At 43.3% G+C, this 13,018-nt stretch overlaps 1 protein-coding gene across 1 annotated transcript in view; it reads left to right on the plus strand.

Moving 5' to 3' along the window:
- The window catches only part of atrnl1a (attractin-like 1a), a 499,802-nt gene that overhangs the window by 84,219 nt on the left and 402,565 nt on the right, over positions 1-13,018 (plus strand). The window contains exons 11-13 of the mRNA XM_055162865.1: positions 3,621-3,775; positions 10,113-10,197; positions 12,166-12,377. Coding sequence (XP_055018840.1) covers positions 3,621-3,775; positions 10,113-10,197; positions 12,166-12,377 — 452 coding nt within the window. The remainder of the gene's footprint in view (positions 1-3,620; positions 3,776-10,112; positions 10,198-12,165; positions 12,378-13,018) is intronic.

Raw genomic sequence — 13,018 nt, forward strand, 5'->3', positions numbered from 1 at the left:
CTCTGGTGACCCCTACAGGCAGGGGAGTGTAACAGGAGCTGGGATGTCACACATGCTGCTTTCAGCTCATCTCTCACTCTCTCTCTCTCTCTCTCCTCTGATGTGGAATCTGCTGTTACTGTGCTTCTCATTTCCACACATTCTCTGTAGATGCAGAAGGTTTTGCCCAAGGATCCTCACTGGCTGCTGGTGCTTCCTCATTACACCCTGCGCTCTTCCTCTCCTCAAACTGACCTCACCAGACCTCGTGTTAAACTGACCTGACCTGAGACCTTTGACTCAGACACAAAGGACACTGAGAAGCACAGTGGAAATGTTGCTGCAGCCAAACTTGAATTTCCCTCTGGATCGATAAAGTATTTCTCTCTCTATTAAAAGCTCATAACAAGAGCCCTTGAGTTTGTATGAACCATGCGACTGACTGTCTGAGTACACAGACCTCAAACCGTGGCATGTGTTCCCCTTCAGGTGCTACGCTCATTCTTCTCTAGTTCAATTTGTTGAGTTAAATGAATCCACATTTCTTCCTTTGGGTTAGTCCTTGCTTGGAACCAGTAATGTCGACTTATTTTAAGTATGGTTTAGACCTAATTTAGTCCTGGTTTAGTTCTGGTGGTATGGAAGGCTACATGTTTTACACCAGGGGTGTTCACACTTTTTCAGCATGTGAGCTATTTACAAAATGACCAAGTCAAAATTATCTACCCAATACAAAGTCAAGCAAACTGCACTGAAACACTATGTGCCCTTTTTTGGACCCTCACCCATAGTTTGAGAACCCCTTCTTTAAGAGAACTTCCTCTGGCACTTTACACAAAACTGTGAAAAAAGTGAAGGAAGATTTTTAAACCTGTTTTTCAAGTTCCAAACTGGAGTTACATTCTTTTCTGGTTTTGCAGTGATATTTACCAGCCTTTGCACATTTACCAAACCAAACGCACATCGTGACAAACACAGATGCATTTGTGCACTTTTGTCGCTCCCCCTTCAGAGCGCTATCACAACAGAATCACTGTGCGTCCCTCTAATGAAACTACTGTGGTTTTCTGTCATGTTTTTGTAATATTTATGGAAATTTTTTGTGTTTATTGTCGTATTTATGGAGAAATCTCATACAGAGAGATCGCTAGATTACTCAAACATGCGTAGATGTCTCTAAAACCTCTTCAGACATGTTTTTTTAGACGATGGAACGTTCCAAAAATACTCCCTCTTTAAGCACAGTTCTTCATTCATCTCGACAGAAATTCTAATCTTGGTAAATGGAATTTCAGTTTTGTCCATCGTTATTGGTAATTTCTTACATTTTAAAACTTTCGTGTAGGGAGGGTGTGTCTGTCGCTGGATTGTCGGCGTGTTCGCAGTGACTCAGTTATTCAGTTGTGTCTAGAAGTGGCACATTGCACTCGCTTTTCAGTTCGTTCCTCTGTTCCGTTCCTCGTCGGCGTGGAGTGATGAGTGTGTCTGTGGGTGTGTTTCTCTGTGTGGTCGCTGTCTGCTCTGTGTGTGTTTGTGTGTTCTGTGGGTGATGCGGCTTTGTAGTTTACTGAAGTCGTGTTGGGACACCCTGAGTGGATTTGTGTATGGGGCGCTCAGGATTGTGGGGCGCAGTCGTTTTTTGATGCGGTTGGAGGCTTAAGAGCACGTCTAACAGCCCAGAAAAAAAGGGTACATGTTTTTTAGGTGGCACTTGGCATGAAATATTTGAAAACCTCATCTGTGGCGTAACTGATGACCAAAAAAAAAACAATATTCAAATGCAGAATCTTATATTTTTTGTATTTCTTATATGTACAGTTTCATAGATCAGAGCGATGACAACTGTCTGAATGATAAAAGTCCTCAAAATGGAAAACAGAAAAAAAAAAAAAAGATTATATAACTGATTATCCCTCATCAAGCTTTTCAAATTGGAACATTTAATTTTCCAAAAAGGCAGCAGGAAACAATATGAGGATTTGCCCTCCCACTGCTGAGCTCCCTGGCCTCGCTCTCCTCTGTAACACTTGGCTTTTTAATTAGGCTCTGTTTTAACAGCCACAGCTCCGTTTGGTGCATTTGCTGAGATGGGAGCACAGATTACAGAGTAATTGTGTTCTAATATTTTATGCAAACACAAGTGAGCGCTGACAGTAGACTCATTCACACCTCTATAGAATCCCACAGAGGTAATATCAGGACTGTCTCTGCTAAAGGTCACCACACACAATTCTTATTAAAAAGCAGCTCTGTTGATAACTTCTTTGATGAAGGGTCCACCACCTGCTTGTCTCCAGTAAGAGTTGGTATTACTTTGTAAGATCTAGCTCCATGGTGACAAGCAGGTGAGACTATCAGGCTAAGTTACAGATCAGATCTAAACTAAATATTACAATAGGGCCCGGTGAAGCAGAAGTAAACAGCAAGGCCAACAATTCAAGTTAATGCATCTGATATAAAAATGTATTGAACAGATACATATGTACTCTAGTTTATGAAACTGTTGACCTTTTTTCTGTACCATTTTTGGTTCTAAAGTTCCATACGTTTTAAACAGACCATGTATGAAACATGAAACAAAAATTATTTCCCAAATTTCATAGACCTGCAAATCATGTAAATAAATGGATGTATTTCATCATATCTTGTGTTATTCCATCTTTGAACTGTTGATGAAGGTACAGGATTTTTCAAAAAAATGTATTTAAAATGATAAAAATTTGCTTGGAAGGACTGACAGATAGACTGATAGGACTGATAGAAATAGTTCCCTTTCATTTTGAAGTAATATTAAAGTATTCAGAAGAAAAAAGTTGACAAATTATGTAAAATTATGCACCTTCTACTTGTTTGCACAATTTTCCCTCCGTTACTTTTCCCTCCATTACCATGACCTTTCTTAATAAAAAATCTCATGAGTCAAAAAGTAAGAGGTTTTTCAACCTAATCTTGTACCATATGGTAGAAAACTATATGAAGCAAATATTCAAACCAGTTTGTTAAGGATATGGAAGTGAGAACCAAGAGTTATCACTGTTTGGATTTATTGCCCAAAAAGTGCTGCATATTTCATTCCCTCCGTTACTGACATGAGTTTTTAAATTTTTTGTCTTGAACTTGAAAGAATATCACAGGTTTAACTTGACCCTGTTGGAGTGTAACTCTTTCCTACATTCTGATACTTTACTTATTTCAATAGTCCCTCTAGTTTCTGAATAAGAGACATTTGAATGTCAAAAATCTGCCCCTGTTTCCCTCCGTTACCACTTGACCGAACCCAATAATAGAAAGCTTTTTTTTTTTTTATTCTGGACCTTGTTTCAGACTTTGAAGTTGACATGGAAAAGGTGAATCTATTCGCTTATACATTCCTCTGCGTCCTGTTGGATCCTACATGTCATCACAGATCAGCACAGTTGCCCCTCTGTGGTGACCCTTGACCTCTGACCCCTGTGATCTATGCTCAGCTGAGGGACAGTTGGCAAGGAGGATGTCCATAACCCACACATATGGCAGCATTTGTTCTATATCTGATTGTACATTTATTTTGTCTAAAACCCCCAGTGTGTGAGCTTTATCCAATCTAGAACTCTCATTCTCATAGAACAGGGGTTACATGAAGCTCGTGTCTCTGTGTGCAGGTGGATTCTTAAAGAAAGCGGTCTGGCGCGGTACCTCCACAGGATGGCGCTACTGAGCGGGACTCTGCTGGTGTTCGGAGGAAACACTCACAATGACACGTCCCTCAGCCATGGAGCCAAGTGCTTCTCTGCAGACCTCCTCAGCTATGACCTGGGTAAGGCATGTGCACGGGTGGACTCTGGAGCCGGGTGCTGATGAAGAGGAGGAGATGATGCAGGATGTTTGTGTGATCATTAATTGAGACGTGCAGTGAAGAGAGATTTCAACCACAAGAGCCACTGGCAGTGCATGTTAAACTCCGAGCTCCTGTTGTGTGACAGAACTCCTCACTCTGTCAGGAACACTTTGTTTAAACTCAATAAGGATGGGCATGTAATCTGACTCTGTTATAAGAACTAATGTCCTGTGGAGTGTCTTTGAACAAGGCAGCGCAGGTTCACATGGATTACATCAAAACACAGAATTTACAAGTGTGTGTCTGGGCCCTGAGCCACAACCGACTGGCATCATGTGTAAACCTGACATAAGGGAGCACCCTGCCACCCACTCATGTGGACCACTTATATCCACAGTCTTGTCTTTTGGTCATTTCTCACAGCTCAGCTCTTTACCAATTTGGGCTGAATTCCAAAACCCAAGGACCTAGAAACATAATGTAATTTTGTCATAAAAGTTCTGTACAACACAGTCATGTCTGATTGACACATTTCCCTATTGAAAGCGTTTGTTCAGACTCCATTTCCCAGGTGTCTTTGCTCCTCCAAAAGCAATATTCACTTCACTGGGGAAACTGAATAGAAGTATCTCTAGAGGAAATGAGTCCAAAGTAGTTCTGACAGAGCTGCAAATCAAGTGTAAAGTAAAGTACTGACCCTCTGAGCAGTAATTTCTCATCAGTTTGTGTACAGGCTCACCTCAAGGGTGTCATGGCTGATGAGTTTATCACCTCTCTTAGATTTGGTGGTTTATGATTCCAGCTTTGACAAACAAGTGAACTGTTTAAAAGTCTGTACACAGCATTGGCCAGTATTGCAGAGGGTGAAGCTGTTGCTACTGTAAACACGACTCTGCTTCCTGTGTAGTTTCTCTGCAGCCTTCTGTGCATTCAAATCCTGTATCTGAAGTTTTGCACCACATTTAACAAATAATAATAAACACCACACTCTTTGACTTACATCTAAACCAGAAATGCAGAGCTCTGATCTTTTGAACACTTCAGAGTCTCAGAGCGAGTGTCTTTACTGTAGACTGGAGACAGCTGACGTCAGGTGAACTCAAAACATTTATCTTGTGCTTGTGCTTGGGCCTTAGTGTTTGTTTAAGACCCAAAATCATGTAGTGTGTGGCGCTGGCCTTTACTTTCAGGAAAAGTCAGTTTTAAACCAAAATCATTTTTCTTGCCTCGTCCCCTCTCAGCATCTCATACAGTAGTTCCTCTCCTCTAGCACCTGTAGCACCCCTCTCCCCTCTCCCCTCTCCCCCTCTCCCCTTCTCCTTCCTCCCCTCCCTCAGTCTTCATTTACTCAGGAAGGAAGCTGTAATTTGTTTGTGCCGGTCTCACCTTGGAGGACTGTCATGGCGGTGCGGGTGTTTATTAGCTGATTCGGGTCGACGCGGCGAGGCACTTTTCATTTGGATTTCATTCTCCTGCTCCCTCCTCCCCGTACCCCCTCCCCCCTCACCCCGTACACCTCTAATTAGATTTAGAGGGAGGGAGACGCAGTGATTAAAAAGGCTCTGCTCTCTCCCCTCTCCTCAGTCCACACACACACACACACACACACAGGCCTACAGCGGCGATGCAGACGAGATGGAGGAATTATTGCATTTGGTGATGAAGAGTTGCACACAGATTCAAACTAATGTGTGGATGTTCACAGTCAGTTTGACAGTTTGCAGTCATTCGTCTCCTGCTGATTTGACCAAGTGAGGGAGGTTTGGGCTTTGGTTAGGTCATTATTTATCCATAAATACGTTTTATTTAAAGGGAAATCAAACTTTTATCACATCAGCACAGACATCTTCCCCTCTCAAGTGTTTTTCATCAACATAATAGTTCATATTTTTGCTTTTGAGAGCTGGCTTCCACCCAAACTACAGTGCTTCTGTGTGATTGGTCTGGTTCAGTTGTTTCAGAGCAAACGCAGACACAGGAGAAGTACAATCCACAGTATTTCAAACACAACTACCTGTAATATCTACATCTATGTCTATTCCATGCCAGGCTCTAATATTGGTGTAAATCTCCTGGTTTTATACTAAACACTGAATTTTACAGCCCCACACTGTGGTTCCAGCTCAGACGCAGCTGTCAGTCACGCTGTGATCCGCTCCATGATACTCAGTTATGAGCACACAGTCTCATATCCTGAGAGGAAATGAAAATCACCCTGATGTGTGTGTGTGGGTATGTGTGTATGCGTGTGTGTGTGTGGCTGATCATATCTAAGTCTGACAGCTCTGCAGTGATCAGATCCTCTTCTGTCTTTGCACACGCTACTGCGTTTGACCACAGAGAACATTTAATGGACAATTTATGTAAACAAAGACAGAAATCAGATCTTCAAAAACATCTCAGATGATTTATTAGAATAGCCCCACTTACATCTTTTTCATCAGAGCTTTTTAGATGGAGTCAGTAGAAACACTGCACTCGATGGTGCTTTTTGAGCAGGCTCAAATGTGCTCAATGAAGACTACTCCTGTTTTGATTCCCAGACCACTTGAAGCATTCTTGTGGTCCTCTGTGATGTAGTCCAGACCAGGCTGAAGACTCAAGAGGACCTGCTTGACTGGGTTGAAAACAGCGGCAGACTTTTCATATCAGGACAGTAAAGTGTACCTGACTGCAGTCATAACACAGTTATATGAATTAGTGGTTTGGAGTGTTGTGTGTACGTTGTGTAATTGGAATCTATACGACTACTGAAAAAAAAGTAGCTTTAACCATCCAGCGAATAGGAGACAGCATTAGAACTTTGGAAGAACAGTAAGATCTTTGTGGCCAGAGCTCCTTGTCACAGCCTGATCTCATCAGATCTCCTTCTAAGCAGGACTGGGTCTGATTAGGACTTGGATGGAAGCCCACTGAGAAAACCAGGAGCCACAGTGGGGCAGCAGTGCAACAAGACACTTCACTCAGCTTGTCTTGTAAGAATGTGGTTTGTGAGTGTTTGTGGTGTTGGAGAGGATGATGGTGCAGATTGGCAGCCTCAGTCTGTCCCAGGGCAGCTGTGGCTACAATAGTATCTTACCAGCACCGAGTGTGGAGTGAATGAACAATGCACCAAACTGTAAAGTGACTTTGAGCATCTGGAAAACTGCGGTATAAGACTAAAGCAATATAAGAATGAAGAGCATTATTGTTATAAGATGAACCAAAGAAAATCCTTCAAAATCTGACCTTTGTGAAAGCTGTAGGTTGACGTGAGCTGAAAATGGCAGTTTGATTTCAGCAGAAATACAAAATACAGCTCCATGGAAGTCTTTCTCAGGTCAGATTTTAGATCCATGACAAGAAGCCGCTCCACTTATCACCTGACCTGTTCACAGCCCTGCTCACAAGGCCGAGCAGGTGTGAAGAGTTTTTGGGGTAATGCAGAGACGTCTTGTGAGTTCTCCTCAGGCTTGTGTTCAGTGAGTCTATTTCAGTGATAGCACAGATGCTCCTGAGAGCTCCTGTGAAAAGAGGTGAGAATAATTCACAGTTCTAACAAAGAGAACAGTCATTTATAGAAAGGTTTCATATGGGACAGCCGCTGTATAAGGTTTACAAAAGTCACTGCTAATAATGCACATAACACAACTGGAATAACAGTATACAAGTTAGACATGATGTATTCCAGGATACAGGAGAGGAGAATCTAACAGTCAGACCTCTGAATGAGGAAGGAGCAGTTGTTTATCCTGGTTGTGGAACACTGGACTAGCTCTTTGCTCTCTGTTGGGTGCTGAGTGCTCATGGGAGTTTGCCACAGTCCACACGTGCTTTGTGAATCTGGAGAAAGCATTCAGCCGTGTCCCTCAGTGTGTCCTGTAGGGGGCGCTGTAAGAGTAAGAGCTGTCCGGTCCCTGTATGACCAGAGCAGGAGCTGTTTTGACGTTGCCAGCGGTAAGTCAAACCTGATCCTGGTGCATGTTGGACTCCACAGGGCTGCCCTTTGTCACCGCTTCTGTTCATTGTCAGTCAGGGGCCGGAGGGGGGCCGGTCTGGGGACCACAGGCTCTTGTCTCTGCTGTTTGCAGATGAAGTTGTCCTGATGGGTTCATCCAACCAGGACCTGCAACATGCACTGGGGTGGTTTGCAGCCGAGTGTGAATCCAGCTTCTCCAAATCCAAGGCCATGGTTCTCTGGAGGTGGAGAGTCTGCAAGTGGTTTAGTCCTGGTTCAGTGAGGGAAGAATGGAGCGTGAGATTGGAGGGTGGATTTGTTGCAGGGATCTCTATACCCTCACCTATGGTCATGAGCTTTGGGTAATGACTGAAAGGACAAGATGGTGGATACTAAAGTGCTCCTTTAGAGATGTGGTGAGGAGCTCCGTCACACAGAAAAGTTACATAATGCTCCTTTTAGATGAAATCGTGCTTTATGTATTTTACTACATACAGCGCTCACAAAGTGAAACGCTAAACCTTGATCTCCCCATCTCCTTAAATCATCTCACATTGACATTTTAATCTGTTTAACCTTTAACCGCTACAGTAATAGCCTCATCGTGGTACCCTGCATTTTGACCCCTCCCACCCCTGCCCTGTCTCATCTCCTCCTCCTCCTGCTCTCCAAAACAAGCGCTCCCAATTAGCACAGCGCTAACGAGGCCATTACCAACCTGTGCCCCCTCCCCCGCAGCTCGCCCCCGCATTTAAAGGCAGTCCCATCTCATCGCGCTAAGTGACAGTTGACGCTAGCGCGCGCTCATTTGCATATTAATACGCCGGGAGCACAGCGGGGGCATCAAAATATCAGCACGTCATAAAAATCAAACCCAGTTAACATCCCGCAGAGGAGCTTTATGGAGGCGCTCGGAGACGACAAGTGCAAAGTCAATGTTTCCTCGGCCCCTGTAATGAGGCAGAGGGTTACTAAAGAATTATTTATACTGTAGTATAGTGGAGTATAAGTACACACAAATATACAAATACTACAGCAGAGTAGAGTACAAGTACACACATAAACACATATGACTGAGCACTAAAAGAGTGTGATTAAAGAAACTGTAGGTACAATTTTGAAATTTCATAAATATGTAGCTTTTATTGACACCAGCTGTAATTTAGTAGTAGCAGTTTTTGTTTATGTAACAATTTGGTGTTTTGGTCCTCAAGATGATCCAATCAGAAAGCAGAATGAGCAGCATATGAGCTGAAATCCAGTAGAACTAAAAAACCCAGCACCTGCAGCCATGAATCATGTCAGTGCTAGTGCATCCTCTGCAGCTCAGCGTGTAAATGGAATGTCTCTATATTGGGAATGAATAATAATGAATAGGCTAACTGAAACACTTTTGAATCCTGTAACAAAGTAGTTAGTTTTTTTTCCCCCCTCATCATTATGTTACTCAGATGCAATTGGATTTATTTACTTATAGGCCAAAGAAACAGTTGGAGTTGTATCCTGGAATACATCATGTCTAACTTGTTGTATACTGTTATTTGTTGTGTTATGTGCATTATTAGCAGTGACTTTTGTAAACCTGTCCCATATGTCTCTCAGTCATCTCAGTCTGTGACTGATGGTACATCCTCCACAGACCAGGACAAACAGAACTTTCATTTACATTACACTATATTATCTTACACTACAGGACGTTACACTACAGGACGTTACACTACAGGACGTTACACCACAGGACGTTACACCACAGAATGTTACACCACAGGACGTTACACTACAGGACATTACACTACACAACGTTACACTGCAGGGCGTTACACTACAGGGCGTTATGCTACAGGGTGTTAAGATACAGGGTGTTACACTGCAGGACGTTATACTACAGGACGTTACACTGCATGATGGTACACTATGGGGCATTACATGACATGACATGACATTACACTACAAGACCTTACACCATAGGACATTACACTACAGGGTGTTACACCACAGGACGTTACACTACAGGACATTACACCACACAACGTTACACTGCAGGACGTTACACTACAGGATGTTATATTGCAGGGTGTTACACTACAGGGCATTACATTACAGGACATTTTTATGTTACACTACAGGGCATTGCACCACAGGGCGTTACACTACATGATGTTACACTACATGATGTTACACTACATGATGGTACACTACATGATGGTACACTATTGGGCATTACATGACATGACGACACACTACAGGGTGTTACACTACAGAACGTTACACTACAGGATATTACATTGCATGACGTTGCATTGCATGATGTTACATTACATGATGTTACATTATATGATGCTTCAGCCCTTATAATGCAGTTTTTGTTTGTGTGCTCAGCCTGTGACCAGTGGACTGTCCTCCCCACACCAGCTCTGCCTCTGGACGTCCAGCGCTTCGGACAATCGGCTGTGGTCAGCAACAGGTCAGTGTGTTCCGCTACACAACACTTCATATTTGTATATGGATCAAATATTTCATTAATGTTATTGGGGTCTATGTTTAATTACATATGATTACACCTCTACTCCCATGTGTTCACTTAGACTGTAGTGTGTGTGATCTTCTCCACCGTCCTTCACATCTCCATATCTCCACGCTGAAGAGCTGCTCATGTTTAAAGCTCAGAAGTCTTACTTTACTCCTCTGTTCTGTTGCATTTACTTTTCTTTCACATCGTCTCCTCCTCATCTCCCCCATTCTCCCCTCCTCCTCCTCTTTCCCCCATTTTCCCCTCCTCCTCCTCTTCCTCCTGCTGTGTTTATGCTCAGGATGTAGAAGAGCCATTCACACTCACTTTGTCACTAACTTGTCAGTCTTCTAGCTCCCCTCACAGTATTAGACATTGCACTATAAATATTACAACACGCACAGTTTCTGTTGCTGAAACCTAATTCTATTGATATTCACAGCCAAAAAACAGAGTAAGGTGGTTTTCACACGTTAGTTCGCTCTTTGGACCCACCCCAGTGCACACTAGATTTAGTTCTGTTTACTTTTGGATTGGCTTTGTTCACATCCACCTGCATCATTCACCTCAAACATGAGTCCTGAGCCACGTGAGAGTCCATCAAGTGGACAGAGCTCCATGAATATGCACACGCTCACTTTGCTGGTGCTGTACACAGTGACCTTTCACCTGAGGCTAAATACAATGTGAAGGATTTACGACCTGGTGAGGGCTGAAAAAACATTTTGAGAAACATGCAGACAGACCCAGACTCACCTGCGCAGACGGACCCAGACTCACCTGCGCAGACGGACCCAGACCCAGACTCACCTGCGCAGACAGACCTATATGACCCGAGCAATTTTTTGCCCATTTCCAAACACTGTTACTTGCACCTTGGAGGTGGTTGTGCTATTTCAACAGACTGGTTTTCAAAATGAGTAACTCTTCACTGTTGCCAGCAGAGGCCTGGTGTCCACCATCTGCTTGTATCCATGGAGATGTTATTTGCTTGAAACATTGCACATTACGGCATTAAACTTGTCTTGCATTTATTTCATCATGTTTACTGCTGCAAAAGTTTTTGCAAAAGAAAAGCGATGGGTTTAATGTTATTCTCATGGTTGTTGTGATGTTTTTGGTGAGGTGACTGCTCAGCGACGCTCGTCGTCATATTTACAAAGGAGAAAACTTTAATAGATAGTAATGGGCAACTTCACTCAACTCATCAAATTCTGTCAAAATAATGCCACAAATGATTTCAAATGACACACAACAATACAGTAAATCACAACTTTAGGAAGCAATACAGTGCTCACACTGACAGGCCTGGCGGTCGTACAGCTGCATATTCAAGTGTTTTGGTTGTGTAGTATTTTCAGACCGTCTGTCTGTCTAAAGTGACCACACTGTGTGGATGTGGGAAAGTCCCTCCATACGAATGATCAGGAGGTGCACATTCATACTGTTGGCTCTAGCACTTGTATCCAATGTGGTTCTGTTTAGTTTAGCACACAAATGCAGCTTCAAGAGACAAAGTTGTAGAGGAGACTGTCACTGTTAGTGTTTCAAACCTCTGCTGCTGGAACAGAGGAATAAAAAAGTACCAGTGAATTTCCCTGGGAGGACCTGCTGTGAGGATACACAGCGGCAGCTTTACTTGGAGAGATTTGCAAAGTGTTTTCTCACTTTTGTGTCCTGCATTTGTGATAAGTCTACCTTCAGACAGGGTTACTACTCCACATTTCCCCTTCGCTGTGGCTGCCAAGCTGTGCAAAGCACCACGTGATGACTGAATACCCCAGTGCCATGGAGACGAGCAGTTGGCAGAGTTTCCACCAGAAAAGTTACATAGTGCACCTTTAAACAGTTCAACTTCTCACATCCCTGTCTTCACCTGTTTTCACTGTCTTCACCTGTCTTCACCTGTCTCTCTGTCCTCAGCTCTATGTACATCTTTGGTGGATTCTCTGGCGTCCTGCTGAGTGACGTCCTGCTCTACACTGCCCCCTCCTGTCTGGCCTTCTCTGACCCTGCCCGCTGTGCCAGGGCTGGACCGGGTGTACGCTGCCACTGGGTCGAAGGGTCGTGTATCGCCTGGCAACCACAGTCACATGACCTGAGCACCCGAGCTCCGTTCTGCCCGCCCCGACCAGGTACAACACAGAGACCATGTCCCTGATGTGTCTGATCACAGACAAAATCACATGTGGGTCATGTGTCTTTAAAAGGTGAAAAACAGACCCAGTTCATCGGAGCGGTTTGAGGAGGTTTGAGGAGGTTTGAGGCGGTTTGAGGCGGTTTGAGGCGGTTTGAGATGGTCCAAACTCATTTCTCACTTTCCTAACACATCCCCAGCATTCTAAATCCCCACAGCAGTAAGTTTATAATTGCTTTTCTCTAGTTTTAGAAACCAGAGTTTTGGATCATGGTAATGCTGACAACAACCAGCATGCTAATGCACAGTTCCTGACTTTTGGACATTAAAACACTGTCTGTACTGCGCCAATACACATTTTACTCAAAAAGATGGATCACAGCCAGTTTCACATATTTTCATATCAACTGTACTGAATAGTTTTTTCACTTCCTCAGTTCAGTAGAGATTGGCAGTTCCAGGACTGAAATGATCCAAATGATTCTTATAAAGGTGTGTGGAGTTTAAAAACATAGTGGAACACTGCTTGTGTTATGTTATGACATCACAAGTTGGAACAGAGTGTTTTCTGTTTGAGAGAAGAACTCAGTCTGAATGTGCAGGGTTTGTGTGTTAAACAAAACACAACTCCAGGTGTGT

Source organism: Boleophthalmus pectinirostris, unplaced genomic scaffold (assembly GCF_026225935.1).
Source record: "Boleophthalmus pectinirostris isolate CB_2022bp ecotype Guang Dong unplaced genomic scaffold, ASM2622593v1 HiC_scaffold_5, whole genome shotgun sequence".
Lineage (NCBI taxonomy): Eukaryota > Metazoa > Chordata > Actinopteri > Gobiiformes > Gobiidae > Boleophthalmus > Boleophthalmus pectinirostris.